The sequence below is a fragment of the Suricata suricatta genome, chromosome 2, assembly GCF_006229205.1.
Source record: "Suricata suricatta isolate VVHF042 chromosome 2, meerkat_22Aug2017_6uvM2_HiC, whole genome shotgun sequence".
In the NCBI taxonomy this organism is placed as follows: domain Eukaryota; kingdom Metazoa; phylum Chordata; class Mammalia; order Carnivora; family Herpestidae; genus Suricata; species Suricata suricatta.
Genome location: NC_043701.1, coordinates 64,046,536 through 64,063,570, shown reverse-complemented (window position 1 = coordinate 64,063,570; position 17,035 = coordinate 64,046,536). Strand labels below are relative to the sequence as shown.

Here is a 17,035-nt window from a genome sequence, read left to right as displayed (position 1 = left end):
ATACAATGTAATACTATGTAGCACTAAACAAAGATGAAGTTCTGCATTTATTGGTGTGGAAAGATACTGAGTACATATAGCTGAGTGAAAAAAGCCGACTGTGGCGGGTATAGTTTGATCCCACTCGTGTATGTTTGTATATATGTGAATAAAAACATAGCCTGCTTACAAAAGATTTAGAGATTAACTGAAGGGCTCAGTTCTGAGGACAATATCAAAGAAGATTTCACTGGATCTTATAACAACTTTTAAACTGTTCCCACTGAGTATTTCTTGGGATTATAGGGTGGCACTGTCCCACTGAGAAGCAGTGATGAAGCCGAAATGTGGGTGAGGCCTGGGCAGACGCTGTCACCAGTACTGGCATCAGTCACCTGACTTCTATTTCGAACAGAGGGGGCAGTCATCCATTCAGAATTCCTAAAGTTTGATATCACTAGATTGAGGAAAAGAGAAGGCGAGGATGAGATATGGCATCGCTGTCAGACAGACGCTTATTAGAAACAAGAGAGTTGAGAACAACAGGGTAGTTTGAGGGCTAAACAGGAAAGGACAAGAAACCTGCATAGTTTGCATTTCTTTTGTGTTCACTTTCTGGCTTTTCTTTGATAAAGAGGTAGATGCTTCACACACTGCTAATGTCTGTAGGCATGAGATAACATATGTGTGCTACAAGATTAGACAGAAATGCTATAAGACTGGCACCCAAAAACAGGTACCATCAGCCAGAGTACATTAATGATGCCAGCAGTTTTTCCCTGATCCCCTGGTGGTTCACAATTGAGAATATCAGAATCCCAAAAAGAATTCTGTGCAGGACAGTGAAATAGGTCCTGCTGAAAAAAGCAAAGGTTCTCCAAAGCTTTAGTAAAGTCACTCAGCATTTGCATTCAACCACTGTAATCAGTAACAATAATTTAATCCCTATGGCACACGGGACAGCTTTTTCAAGAGCATTTCTGATAGCAGCTAAGACAAAACAGGTAATGACAGAAAGTTGCTGTAGTAACAGAAAATGCCTTTGTGGATCTAGGGGGGCCTTTGCTGCACATGAAAAAAATCATAAACAAATAAGATCAACACACTTAACAATGCATGCAACTTATTATAATCCACTACTTAAAATACAATAAAATACAGAAAATATGTGAATAATTACCTTGTCTCTAAGTAGAAAAAGCCTCTCTAAGCACAAAATCAATATGAGAAAACAAAAAGAAAAATATATCTATTTTTATTAATTTATTAATATAATCTGTATATAAAAATTCATGAAAAAAGTAAAAATAAAACCTCCACTTGGGGGAAATTGGCCAAAATTTAAAAGATGTGCAAGATACTCATCACAGTGTTTATATCACTGAAAACAAAATGACTATGACAAAAATGTCAAACATACAAATGTATAAATTATGCTACAAGCATCCAACATAATATTATGCATGCAGCTATTAAAATTATGTTTAAGAAAAATTCCATTATAATGATCACAAAATGTCAAGAGAATAAGAAAAAAATATAAATCCTATTACTATAAATATAGATTTACTCATGACAAAAAAAAACCAGAAAGCATATCACAATATTAATAATACTACTGTCTGTGTCAGACATTGTGTTGCTTTGTTTTTTTTAACGTGTAATTATTTTGAGAGAGAGAGAGACAGAGTGTGTGAGCTGGGGAGGGGCAGTGGGAGAGAGAGAATCCCAAACAGGCTCCAGGCTGTCCACACAGAGCCTGACACAAGGCTCAATCTCACAAACTATAAGAGCATGACCTGAGCCGAAATCAAAAGCTGGACACTCAACCAAGTGAGACACCCAGGTGCCCTTGTGTTGCTCTTTAAATGTACTATCTCACTGAAGTTTGGTAACAAACCTATGAGACAGGTACCATCATCACTGCTATTTTTCAAAAGAGAATACTGAGACACAGAGAGGTAAGGTCAGATGCTCAAGCCGCACAGCTTGAAAACACAAAATCCAGCAATGAACCCAGCCAGTCTCCTGAGTTTAAATGCCATGCATCACAACTCCCTAAGATGTAAGTCTCCTCTTATTTCAAAGGCTCATAAATTAAGGTATCCAAATACATTAGGAATCGAGTGGGAATTCTTTTTTAAATCTCCATAATACTTGAGCAATTCTCACTATCAACACCTGAAAACATGCACCTGACATCTACAAGCTTGGAACCTCTGATCCGCTCAACTTATGGGATCTCAACAAGTGACAATGAATGAAGATCCAGAATTCTTAGCTGCTGTTCCCTTCATATAGTCATCATTGCTCAAATAGATTTCTCTTAAAAGATTAAATCTTTTGAGAACGTTGAGGGTTTTTTTATGTTTTCTTTCTATAAGGTTATTGCATATCTGTTGAGTACGGAGCCAAGTTATTTTGGTCTCTGTTCTTCCCATTATTTATTCTCATTCAAATGAAAATTTAAATACAAACTAACTACCCATTCATCAAAATTGCTTCAAATTTATTTATGGTGCTGCAGAGAGAAGCTTCTGGGAATAAGAGCTTAAAGTCTATTATAGTTTCTATTAATAATTGTAGTCACTAATTGCTATGAGAACTTTTTTGGATATGCTAACATATAGTTAAAGGAAAGCCAGTCCAACAGACTTCTATAAATAGCATTGCGTGGTCTCACAAAAGTCATGAGAATTTTGTAAGTTTGGAGGGTGGGAAAGTAGAGACACAGTTTTCAGATTTTTTAAACATTGTTATCATGAACTCAAAAGGCCAAAATTTAGAAATTGTACTCACAAATCCTTTATAAATAATCCTCTCAATTGCCTTAATTATTTTAGAATTACCACTTTTCTAAGACAGTTTTAACTATAACTGAGATTATACAGGTTTCCCAACGGCTATTTTTGTTCACTGATTCATTAAATCAAAATTTTTAAAGTGCCTGCTAGGTGCCAGGCACCATTCTAGGCACTGGAAATAAAGCAGCAAACTAAACCAGCAAAAATCCCTGTCTTGCTGGAGCTTAAAGGCATTATGCTGACGGTACGCAGAAGGCAAACAAGGTAGAGAACAAAATGTTAGATAATGAAAGCAGCTATGAAGAAAAACAAAGCAGTTTGGGGGATATTGAGTACCAGGGAGAAGAGAGGCCACAGTGGTAAAAAGCATGGTCAGGAAGTCCTCACTGGGAAGGTAACATTTGAATATGGATGTGAATCAGGAAGGGAGGAAGCAAGGAGCTATCTGGGGAACAGCATGCTAGACAGGGGAACAGCAAGTACAATGGTTCTGAGAGGAGACTGAATCCATATGTGTTTGAAGACCAACAAAGAGGCTTCCATGGTTTCAGTGGAAGAGTAAGATATGAAGTCAGAGAAATAACAGAGGAGCCTAGCACTGCAGAGCCTTACAGGCCAGGAGAGGGACTTCCTTTTTCTCCGGAGCAACAAAAGGCATGGATAGAAATATGATAGGATTTATCATTCGAATGTAGGCATCTTTGTTGGTGAAAATGCTAAGCTGATGGGACACTGAGAAAACAGGCACACTAGAGCTGTACAGGCAACTTGGTAGAATGGACCAGTTGCCGTAGTTATGGAGCAGAGGAATGACATGATTTTGGTTTCAGCGGGATCACCCCGGCTGCTGTTTTAAGAGCATACAGACTAGGAGCCTACCATAATCCAAGTGAGAGGTGTTGGCCATGGCAGCTTCTGGGTGTTGTTTTAATGTAAAGCCAACAGGACTCAAGGACAGATCAGAGGTGGGATGTAGAGAAAGAAGGTTTGGGGACTGAATGGCTGTTAAGACCTCAGCTGGCAATAATTAACTTGAAGAGACTCGAGGAGGTGCTATCTTGTGGGTGGCAGCACGAGGAGTACATGAAGTTGGTGATGCCAACAGACATCCAAGTGGAAAGGCTGAGTGGGGAGTAAGACATAGGAGTTCAGAGTCATGTGGGAGTCACCAGCATGTAGATGGCCCTTAAAGCATCAGAATGGATGGCATCGTAAGGGAGACAGGGCAGATGAAAGAGAAAACGGTAAAGGGGAGAGCCTGAGGCCCTAGTATAACACAGTCTCAGGGAGGACCGGAAGACACAACAAAGGATGAGAAGGGGCAGCCAGGGAGGTAAGGATAAACTAGGAGGGTGAAATCCCAGGAGCCAAACGACAAAAATGTGTCAAGGAGAAGGGAGTGATCAACCGTGATACATGCTGCTTTTGTCCTGGCAAGCTGAGAACTGAGAGAAGCATTCTGACATGCACCCAGTGAATATAGGGATGGTCTGCCTATATTGATGAATGAAAGGAGAGGCATGCACTCATTAATTTATCTCTAATGCTCCCTTGCAGGTCACTCACTGAATGTAAGATCCCTGAGGGATATGAAGTGAATAGGGGGATACACATCCCAGAGAAGCCAGCTTTTTGTACAAGAGTAGGTAGTCTGTACATCACTGTGAAGCTTCCGGAAGAGAACCAGACATGTTCACAAAGCTACAAAAGCATGGTAACTCACTTTTAGGCTAGATCTGCCCTTTCTCCCCCAAGAAAAATCACTATACTCTTCGTATCTGATGAAGGATGCTACAGCACCTCAGAGAACACTGCTTCTCGACATAGCCTGTGTTATAAACATCACATTTACTATCCCCGAAGTCATTTCACGTCTTTTGTTCTTAAATGTATACACTGAACACTGTGGCAGCTATTTGTTGTTGTGCCTGTCCTATGCCCTCTCCCTCTTCTTTGGGGTAACAGCACCTCAATTTTCCTTTGGAAAGTTATCCCTCTGACCCAACAGCCATCCAAGTGTGAGGGCCAGACCCCAGGTAAGCCAAGGAGATTTGTGGTCCTGGAATTAGAATTCAGTGACACAAGAAAGGAGAGGAGTTGAAGCGGATTCATCCTAAAGAAACTCAAAATCAGAAAGAAAAAAGAAAAGAAAAAAGAAAAAAAGCCAGGAAATAATGGTCCCTTTTCCACCTTGATTCCTGACCACCTGACATACTATCATCATTTCCAACATTTGGATTTTCCTCCTGTTCTGCATGCAACTTAACCCACCTTCCATTAATAAACTGCTTAGCCCAGGTTCGCTAGAGCCAGTTTCTACATCTGGCAAAAAGAATACCCTGGCATACCCACCATTTTACAAACTCTGTGGTAGCCAATAAAACTCGTAAATTTTCAAGTCAGGTCCATTTTTCGACATAAGTAAAAATAAAGGCTTTTCGTTTTTATTTAAATGGAAGTTAGTTACCATATAATAGTGGTTTCAGGGATACAATCTAGTGATTCGTCACTTACATATAACACCCAGTGCTCACCCAACAAAGTGCCCTCCTCAATGCCCATCCCCCATTTAGCCCTTCCTCCCACCCATCCCCACCAGCAACCCTCAGTTTGTTCTCTGTATTTAAGAGTCTCTTATGGCTTGTCTCCCTCTCCGTTATCTCATTTTTGTTTCCCTTCCCCTATGTTTATCTGTTTTGTTTCTTAAACTCCATATATGATTGAAATCATTTACTTGTCTTTCTCTATTTCGCTTGGCATAATAGACTCTAGTTCCATCCATGTGGTTGCAAATGGAAAGATTTCATTCTTTTTGATCACCAAGTAATATCCTGTTGTATGTACATACCACATCTTCTTCATCCATTCATCAGTTGATGGACATCTGGGCTCATAAAAATGAAGGTTTAGAGGCTATTACCATATTGGTATAATATTCTAATAGCCATCCTGAAATTCTGATTCTAATGTTTCCTTCGCTAACAAACATTTCTAAGGAGAAACATTCTTTTTATTCATTGGAAATATTTGTCTTTAACCAAGTAGTGCTTTTTTCTTTTAATGGCTATTTCATCAGGATAGCAACCAAGCATGTGCCTCATTCAAGATTTCCTATTCTTTTTCTATTCTGCAGGGCTTCTGTATTTTCATTATTTTGTGGAAATTCTTGGGAACAACCAGTACTGCAGGGACAGGACAAACTTGTTTAGACAAGTCATTTGGCCATTCAGGTCACATCAGTGAGTATTATTTTAATAATTGTGAAGAGCTTGATCTCCAGAACATTTACATTTTACTTCAGTGAATATAGATAGGTATCCCTTGGGTACTCATTAGGGATACCAATTTTGAATTTTCATTGATTGTAGTTTTCTATATGTTTAAAATATTTCACAATTTATTTGGAATTGAAGTGTCTGCCTCACAATTTCTGTTAAAAGGCTGACATAAACCATTTGTTTGACAGAAATATACTCAAAGGTTTAATACCCGCATCAAGGCAGATGACTAGGGGAAGCAGTCTTATGGCTTCCTACCCCATACTTGAGGCTCACAGATTCACCCGCTTGACCTACAACTTGACACAGCTTACAAGGGAAGGCTAATGGAAGAAAGGATCTGGTTTGTCCCACCTGAGAAAAGGAAATGTTTATATGTGGACCTTCTCGACATTTTTTGATAATATCTTTATAAAAACTACTATCCTTTTGTTAAAGTCCAATGAGGCAAATGTTTTTCTCTTAGTGAAAGCACGGGGCCTCCATTCAGGCCCTCTGAGAACCTCTGTGGGTTCCCTCTGATTTAGTTTCCACCAGGGGTCAGTGAATCTCGGTTTAGATCTGAAGGCAAACTTCAGGATCAACTATGATGATGGTAACATATGAGGACATTTTTGTATTACTAATGTTAAGTACGAGGGAAGGGTGGCTTCTAGGCATTAGGCACTGATGGTCTTATAATCCCTCATGTGTCACACTTGCCTGGTTGCCACAAAGCCTAAGGCTGACTTCTGCCCTTCGTGAAAGAAGGTGAATTATTTGAGGACAAGGGCAGAGATGATCCTTGGCAGTTGCTCTTTTTTTCTTGTTCAAACGAGCACAACAGAAAGTGTTTTTTTACAGATCGGATCCATGAATGAAAAATAACCCTACAAAGCCAAGTGCAAAACAAACATTATGACAGTGGTGTCATTTTCACCATGTACGCAGACCTTTGTTTGACTAGTGAGCAGGTTAGATACCCAGATTGGAGCACGGGGTTGTCACAGGGCTCAGTGAGTGCCCCAGCACTCAATTACCCAGGTCATCCCTGCACACTGATAACACATAAAAGAATTTCCTGAATAAAGGAATATATTACAAATACAGGAACTTCAATAAAAATTTTTTGAAATGTCCCTCTGCCCAAGTTTAGAATTCTCCTCTTGTATTCCAATTCTACTTCAGTTCTATTAGTGAGTCAGAGAACAAACTTTCTATTTACTTAGAAAACTTAATAAAAATTACATTCATCAAAATGTTAAGAATAAATTTGAACAAAATTTGCAAATCGCATTCATATAGTTTTATTTGTCATCATACTTTGAAGGCATGTTAACTCTTTCAGGTCAACAGTATACTAAGTGATATCTTTACTTTCTGCTTTATCTGGAAGATAATGTCTTAGACAATGAATATTTAGGACTGAAATTCTAACCTAGCTTGGCATAGATATCATCTTTCTGCTTTAGGTTTGCCATCTTTTTTTTTTAAGTTTATTTATTTGAGACAGAGAGAGAGAAAGAGAAAGCTCAAGCAGGGAAGGGGCACAGAGACAGAGGAAGAGAAAATCCCAAGCAGGCTCCACACTATCAGTGCAGAGCCTGACCGAGGCTCCATCTCACAAACCATGAGATCATGACCTGAGCTGTAATCAAGAGCAGTCCTGAGCTTAACTGACTGAGCCACCCAGGCACCCATCAATCTTTAAGTAACAAAATTGGCTTTTACTGTTCTTTGTTCTTTCTTAAAATATCTCTTACTATTTCGTGTTATCATCCTTTTCCTAATATAAGTATCATTTCTATAAATAAGTGCATGCCAATTAGAAGCATAAATTCTGGAACAAGACAGACTAAGCACTTTGCCTAATAGCTTTGAAATCATGGGCAAAACACTTACCTCTCTGTGACTCAGTTCCTATGTCCATACAAGGAGGATAACAGTACCCAACTCATAAAGCTGATGTGAAAATTACATATTACAGGCCTAGCACACATTAAGTGCTACTTTAGGGTTTGCTATTAATATTGTTGCTATTAATTTATTTCTAAGCCCTTGAGAGCCAACTTTTTTTATTTTTTCATATATCAGTGCTTGGAACAGAAATGTGAACCTGATTTTTCTAAAAGAGAGTAAAACCCACTAATTTCTGTATCTTCCTCCATCACCAACACTGGACATAGAACCTGTTTTTCTTTTTTTTTTTTTTTTTTGAGTATGAGAATACAGGAAGTATTTATGTAAGAAAAGGAAATAAGAAAAGAACTGGAACTATGATCATAGGATATTTCAACATTCATAACAAAGGTGGCCTACCTTACATGTTCCTGAGGGTAAGACTGAGATGCCTGCTTCCTCTGCCAATATGTAGCAAGCAAGAGAAATGACAATGTTGGATTTGGTCCTAGAGGCTGAGCCAGACATAACAAACAAGGTTAAGGCTGGGGCAGAGCTCACATTCACAACCATGTCATACATTTAAGTATTTGAAACATCAACAGGATTTACATATGGTGATGCTGCATTTTTGAGGGAAAGGATCATCAGGAAACAAGTTTGGTGAAGGAAACTAGCATAAACTGTCAGTTATAAAAAACTTTAGAAATTGGAGGTCAAGAACAGGTTACTTTCTCAAGCATTACTAAAATGTCAACACGAAATGCACTATTTTTGCTACTTGCCGAAGTAGTGCACCTTAAGGGGTATTTTTAAAAAGTATTATCAGAAGTGTCTTAGGAAACACTCTACTTCCATCACAGTGGCCAAAAACAATTCTACAGGAAGACGAGAGCAGTTCAGAGCTTAATACAAGAATTGTGACTGATCTTAAAAAGCATGTAAACTGGGTCATCTGGGCCTTTAGAAGAAATAATTAGGACTACATTCACCTGCATATAACAGGAACCTGATTAAGTTTTCTAAAGATACAAGAAATTCGGAAGAGGTATTCCTGGGCTGGGACAGCTACTCAAAGGTAGAAATAAAGACCAAGGCTCCTTCTAAACTCCTGGTCCATTCTTACCATGTGACCATCATCCTCAAGGTCACAAGATGGTTGTACCACACCCTGGCTGGAAGAAATGAGTAAGAGTAAAACAAAAAGCAAGTATTTTCTGAGTCTTTAAAAAAAAAAAATCATCTTTGGGGCGCCTGGGTGGCTCAGCTGGTTAAGCATCTGACTTCGCTCAGGTCATGATCTCACGGTTTCTGGGTTCGAGCCCCACATCAGGCTCTGTGCTGACAGCTAGCTCAGAGCCTGGAGCCTGCTTCAGATTCTGTGTCTCCCTCTCTCTCTGATCCTCCTCTGCTTACACTCTCTCTCTCTCTCTCAAAAATTAAAAAAAAAACATTAAAAAAAATTTTTAAATCATCTTTATCATTTTTATCGGTAATCTTTCTAAAGATACCACCCAGTAGACTTCCACGCCATCTCACTAAATTTTACAGCAAGGGAGTTTTGGAGGTATTTTTAAGTAGACACATAGTTGTTCTCAACAAAACCAGTAGTAAGAAAGGGAGTTTCCGTAATGACTAGGTAAATAACAAGCAGTGTGTGTGACAGAATGAGGCATTATGGAGTCTAGGGACAGAACAGTCTTCCTCCAATACTGTCTAGTGAAGATGTCAACCGGCCCAGCCCACATGAGTTGGTTAGAGAAGATTCCTTGAGGCTGGAATCTGCCATTGTGATCATCAAACTCTAAGCTCCCAAACAACCTGCTAATAGTCTTTTGCTGACCATAAAAACAGACAGAATGCACTGGACAGCCAAAGCCTTTATTCTGACAAGTATATTTTGTATTATAAATGAACTGACCTTCCACTTTCCACCTAACCACTTGTGGATCTAAGTTTCCTCAATCAGTCCCTGAGGACCTGGTGAACTCTGGATTCACTATCAAAACCAATCTCTCTCAATTCTAGTTTGGCTAAAACAGTTTTGTATTTCAAAATTATTTTCCATGGGGTTTTAGTCATGTATATCACAGGATTTGACAAAATACATTAAACTGATGTCAATATTTACTTATCTTGGCATCTTTCCCAGACTTTTACACTTAAATATACAAAATTTGGTTGTTATGATCATCAAATTAAAAAAATAGTTAACTTAGGAATAGTAAAGTTTGAATTAGGAATTGAACAAATTAACAAAAGTTTTGGGTGGACTAGAACCACACTAAGTAACTCTCAATTCTAGGCAAGTCATATATTTATTTTGGCCAGGAAGCACTTTCTGATCATACATATTTGGTGATGAGTTGATTTTTTTTTTTTTTACTTTTGTGACTCTCCTCAATAACTCAATTTGAAATTTCTCTTGAAATATACCACATAATGAGCATGCATGGGTAAATGGCTCCGATCTATATATATATACGATGTTTCAAATACTCTTACCTAATGTTGGGTGGTTGTACCAGATGATAATAGCTACGATCTGATAAGCACCTATATGCTTTATATGCATAACCTTATTTGATGAAAGCAACCCTGAAAATGAATATTATTATTTCATACTTCACAATAAGGAAACTGAGGCTTGGGGAGGACAGAGAATTGCTAAGGGCTCATGACAAATAAGTGGCAGAAAAAGGATACACACCCCACTCTCTCTGCAGCCAAAGCTTGAACTCTTTCTAATACATACATGACTGTGCTCCCTGGACTGCTCTTTTTAGTGTTAGTAACACTGAACTCTCAGTCAAGGAATCTTTATTCTGAGCTGGAATAGACCATGGTGCAGAACAATAAAGCAGATCTTGTTCAAGAAAGATTATGGTACTTACTCCAGAGCGACACATCTCCCTTCTTAACTCCCAATCTATTGTTTGCTTTAAATCAAGGCCCTCATTCCCTTTTTGACCGGACTCTGAAGCACCAGAAACCAATAAGATGGCATCATTATTTTATACCCATGCAAATGCAGTTATTAGAGCTGCCTTAAGCCACAAAGCAACATCTCTACCTTTGTACGGATCCTTCAACACACCCCACATCTCACTGCTATATGGCTTCCTAGATGGGGTTGAATAAAGAAAAAAAGATATGTATAGTTTTAGTAAAACATACATTTTAGAAATAATTGTTAACCTGTAGGCATAGCATTCCACCCTTTAGCAGCTCTGCCTTCAGTGAGATGGGGCATAGCAGGTACCATGGTGAAAACTACTCTCTGAGCTACACAATTAAAACCAAAGAGAGATCACCTCATGGGGTATTACTTGACAGCCAAGAATAAGTATTTTTAAATATACCATTCCTGTGTTTGGCCAGTCATTATGAAATCTTTGTATTTGAAAATTCAATGCCAATTTCTGAAAATGTCTCCTTAATACTTTTTTGCTTAAGTTTGGTAAGAATGATTTTATACAGTTTGGTATAAATTGGTGAAGTAGATTAATCAAGCAAATGTTTCTTGAAACCAAAGTATTTAGATAAATGAATTTCTATTTTTATATGTGTTATGTCTTTACTCAGACGAAGCTTAAACCATTTCTTTGTTCATAGTCAACCGGCCATTCTAACAGAATGCATTCCTCCTTCCTTCTCTTCTTGACAGAGTGTAGGGCCATCCATTTTTGCTATTTCTATATTACATAAAGAACTTAAAGTTTCTGTAAGGACTTTATATATATTTTGTGTGAATATATATACAATTTTTTTTAATGCCAATGTTGAAAAAGTACTGGTTACTGTATTTATGCTTTTCAAATGTAAAGGCTATTTGAAATACTAAGGGTTCAACGCATCAGCAACTATTTGTGAACATTAAAGGCATAGTAAGTGTCATCTGAAATAATCAGAAGAACAATTATGGCTTAATATGTAACACATTCTAAATAAATTGATAATATAAGGTTCCCAGGTTGTTCTATAAAGTTGATCAATTCCAGAGAGGAAAAAAAAAAAAAATAAAAGACGGCTCTTAAATATATTCTTTTGAATAAAACTAATTCATGAAAAAATTTGAAAGTCAATAGTATGGACTTTAAATCTTGTTACAATCATATATCATCTACTTTTTAAAGGTGAAAAGAAGAATTATGGGAATGTTTTATCAAAAATATATGATTACAATGATACTTTATTTTATTCTTTAGTATTTGTAATGAAAATAAAAGTAATAGTTTAAAGATTCAAAAAATTGGAGGGAAATACTCTAATTAAATAATTTCTGGTAATTAAGAAAGAATATCTGCCTAAACGAGATGTTTTCAATTATGAGCCTACAAGTTGATTTAAGTCTTGATTTTTTAACCTTATATGAGGAAATACACTACAGTAAGATTTGTATGATTTATGAAACAATCTGAACCACCTCAGTAAAACATGTTTGAAATGAATTGTACAGAGCAAGATGAAACATATAACAAGTAGAGCAAAGTGCTTTAAAATGGTAAATTTTCACAGCCACATACAAACGGGACACAGCTGCAGTTCACTTATAAATTGCATTTAACAAATAACCCCAACAGTTTAAATATGCTGATTCTGTAATCTGAGACAAGTAAAGGACAAATAACCACAAACCTGATCGACAACACAGTCACGTTACCAATATTACATTACTTTAGTTCAAGTGATAAAATCATTCCCTTGAAGGAATTTAATCTGGAGTATATTACCAAAAACTATGTCTGACATATATATCATTCTTATATTTGAAAGGTCATTATATTGCACTGCCATTGAAGAGTGATTTTTAAATAGCAACCAGTTGATTCCATAACACATATATTTATAATAGTAATATTGTCAATTGGTATGACAAAGTGGTCTACTTTCTACAATTATATCTTTTCTTAGGTAAATGCTCAGTTTTAGCAGGAAGTGATTTTCCCAATCACCCCACAATATGATTAAATAACGGAATGGAAATGTAGCATGAAAGAACCACCAACAGTGATACTGTATTTACAAAATACAATAAAATCCCCCTTTTAAGCATTATACCACATCGCCAATTCAGTTCTGCTTAAGACAATTTTTTTTCCCCAATCAATATTCTAGAACATTTTTTCACCATAAGGGAACATTTGCCCCACCTTATGCCTCCTTAAAGAATAGAGATTCTAGTCTATTTCAGGATTCAGACAAAATGTCTTCCTCAAGCTGAGGCACTTTCCACAGACTCATTTACTTATGCTTGGCTTTCATAGTTGCTTTTTCTGATGTCTGACCTCTCCTCTCTGAGGGTAACTGAGTAAAGCCAATCTTGTTAATCAGTACATGATTTCAGGGATTTCTAAAAGTTTTTCTATCCCAAAATACAGTATCTGCCTGCTCCTTGATGCTACAATTCTTCAAAACAAAACAAAGCAAAAAAGGAAAATATCTTTCTACCATTATAATTAAGACTGTGGGAGCAGTCAATGTTGATGAGTCATCCTTATTACAAATCAGTTGGGGGAGGAAGTTGTAAACAAAAAAGGACAGGTAGTTACCTGAGGGTGAGGAGAAGGAAAAGGGGTGATGGTGGGAAAGGAAAGGTACAGACATCAACTCAACTCAACCTTTGCATGTTTCACCACACTGCCCGGGTCCACAGGAGAGGGAGCAGAGCATCGCCAGCCGGGAAAGAGAAATGGCTACTGACTAGACCATCTAGGTTTCCATTTCCTATCTTCCCATTATTCACAACTTTATACAAAAAAAAGAAAATCAGGTTTGATCCTGGAAACCGTGTTGTAAAAACTGACCATACTTGGGGACTTGTGCAAAAACAGTAAACTCTAGGGAAAAAAAGTTTCTTATCCTGAGACCTTTCTAATTCAACATGATGGATACAGGACCTCTTTTTACTGAGCTTCTAGAGTGTGGTATACTCATGCAAGGACACCATAGTCCATTGTGACTAATGAGGCCATCTCAAGAGAGTCTAGACAACAGAATTTAAAAGATAAAAGAAGATAAAAACAGAGGTACTGAGTGACACCCTTTAATAAAGAGATGAAAACTAGTAGAAATAACCAGGCACTGTTTCCAGAATTGCCAAAACTGCAAATATATGGATAAACTACTTAACGTTGGAAATAGATGACAACTGTTAGACATGCCAGCTTCAAATTCTTTAGTGTTACATTTTTGTTTCCCAAAAAATTTTCAAAAAATCTTTAAAGAACGATGACACATAGAGAGACCCATAATTCTGAACCGCTTTTATACTAGACTGACATTTGCCTTTCCATTTCTGAGCTCTGTCACACAGCTCACGTCTCAGAGGGCAGCTGACACCATACTCTGATCTACAGTCATGTCCTGTGTTAGGTGCCCTTGTACGTATGACTTCTATGGCAATGCATTCTTTTAGGTAAAAAGTGACAACCATCAGCTGTACGCAAACACCATTCCTCCAAAGGAGAAGTCCAAGGTAAATCGTAGATAAGAATGATTTTTCCAAACATAATCTCTGCCTTTAAAGATTGAGAAATAAAGGTTAGAAATAAAATCTCAAGCTAAGGTTTTATAGGTTTCTGAGCTTTAAAAAATTTTAGCTGAATGGCCTTCTATTTTGGTCTCCTATAAAATGAGCCAACTGGAAATGTATAATAGGTTAAGTTTTCCTATTATCAGTTCAATTCTTAAGGATGCTATATAGTTAACTTTAACATTAATTTTTAAAAGTCTAAAAGAAAAAGAGACACATGTAAGCCGCATTTCATTCTTAAGCAATTCTACCTTGTAGAACATTTTACAGGGAACTCATACTGCAGGCCTACAGCTATAGCCAGCTTCAAAATCTAAATATTTGATAAAACAAGTAACAGAAATTTAAAATATGAACAATTCTCAAAGTTTATAGTAATCTGATATACTTGAAGTTACATAATAAACTTCTCTCTTTCCTGATGGCAGAAAAGAGATAGAAATTGCGGCTTCCCCCACAACGTCCAACTTGAAGAATTACACTTTATTCTTACTGTGTATCATTTATTCCTTTTCAGACTTAGGGATGTGATTATGGTCAGACTTTGGCTGACTTCTATTTGCTAGCTTTACAGCAAAAGTAAATACTATGTCATATTTTAGTATTTTAAGTTTTCTACAATGGCACCTTACAAAGGATGCAGAAAACGGAAAAAAAAAAGTAACAAGGCTTTGTTATCACAAAGCCTTCCATTACAACCTGGCAATTTTACCTTTTAGCCCAGCTTTGGCTCACTCACCTACCACTCTCACTTAGAACTAATAACAAGCAAGCCCCTTTGCTAAGGGTCACACCAAGTGACAGGCTCAATCCATCAGTCTCTAGGTTAGGTCTGGGTGCCATCATATTGGCTGGCCTTTCCACTTAAAAGATTCTCATGACCTCAGGAAAAAAAAAAAAACACCAGAATGTTATTGGGAAGAGAATGAGCTAAAACATTTTATTAAAGAAGGGACTAGTTAGAGAAAATTAATTTTCCAAAGTCTGAAATTCCACTGAATTAGAAGCCTGGCTTTACAGACAAGGCTGCCACCATGCCACAAGAAAGTTGTAAAAGCACGATTTTAAATCTCCAGAAAGCATTTATTTGCGCAAAACATTTTAAAGCAGATATGAAGGTATTTTCTTTAATAGAAAACTTAAGGACTCTCCTCATTCTTCTATGCATATTACCTGAAACACCAGCTGCTGGGTGGATTATCTTCTGCTATGTCAATAACTGTTAGCCTACAAGACACCGAAACTATAATATGAGATTACTAGGCAATAGTTTCTATTTGATTGAGTATAAATATTTTGGCCTTGAAATTCTAATCAAATAAGTGCCTGTCATGGCTTAGAAGCTTCTTGAACGTGAAATACTAAGAAGTGCCAGAGGAAATATCAGAAAATGGACAGCATCTTCCCCCGCCCCCCATTACACGACTTAGTAGCTTAAAAGAGTCGAAATACATGCACCACGCAAAATTCTATTTCTTGGAGCTAAATACTTCCTCGGTAATGTTTAATTTTTGATGAAGGACTCCAGAATAATGATCCTCTTTTAAAAGGTATCTTTAAATTATTAGGGGCTTCCAGCCCTTACCTGGAAATTAAAGCTGTGCAGATAAAAGACAAAGTCATTGATACACAACACAGAGAACACTTGAAAAACAAGCAGCATGTTAAAAAGAGGAATTTTTTGTAACCCATCTATAACGGACATTTTAAAGGACACCTTATAAAGAATAAAGAGCTGGAAGCAAGCCGCTCCATTTCAGGAGGGGTGTTTGACACTGGATGAAATGAAGGACCCCTGGCTGGCGAGCAGCGGGAACTTTGCAGCCGGGGACCGGGGAGCGTCAATCTGTCACCAGCCCGTCCGCCAAGCCCCGCGCCAGCCCCAACGCCACCCTTCAGGGGGAACCGGGAAGAGGACAAAGGTCTGGAATCCAAGCATCGGGGTTAGGGAAACAAGACGCGCGGATCCACTAAACGTGTCGGCTGCAAGGACGAAGAGTGAGGAAGAACGACGCCAGCCCCCCGATCTCAGGCGTTTCCCACAAGAACCGGCTCATTACGAGCAGATGCGTGAGGGGAGTGTGTGATGTGTGGCGAATAAATCCCAACTCGCGACTCGAGCCTCACTAACTTTGTTCTCTGTCCCTTCACAGAGCCCTAGATTGAGGGAAGGGTTCTCTTCGCTCTCTTTTAAATGGCCCCTTGGAAGAAGGGAAGGGACAGAAAGCTGCGCTCGCGGGCGCACCGGGCCGGGCGGCGAGCGCGGAGCCGCTGTGGTACCTACCATGGTATTCTTGTCCCGGTACGTAGTAGGTGGGGTTGCCCGCAATATGCAGGGAAATGAGCACCTCGCCCTGCTCCCCATCCCCTTCCAGCTCCCCGTGGTGGGTGCACAGGAAAAAGAAGGGCGAGAAGCGGGGGTAATAGCCCACCGCCGCGCGCGCCCTCAGCGTCGCCCCCAGCAACAGCGCCAGGAGGAAAGTCCGCGGGGCCCAGCAACTGCGCTCCATGCCGCCGCCGCCGCCGCCGCGCGCCCCGAGCGCCGCTCGCTCATTCAGTTT

The 17,035-nt window shown here is 38.5% G+C and overlaps 1 protein-coding gene across 1 annotated transcript in view; it reads right to left on the bottom strand.

The window, feature by feature from the left end:
* The window catches only part of RELN (reelin), a 495,668-nt gene extending 478,684 nt beyond the window's left edge, over positions 1-16,984 (bottom strand). Inside the window, exon 1 of the mRNA XM_029918775.1 lies at positions 16,759-16,984. Within this exon, the coding sequence (XP_029774635.1) occupies positions 16,759-16,984 (226 nt within the window). The remainder of the gene's footprint in view (positions 1-16,758) is intronic.
* Between the last annotated feature and the right edge of the window lie 51 nt (positions 16,985-17,035).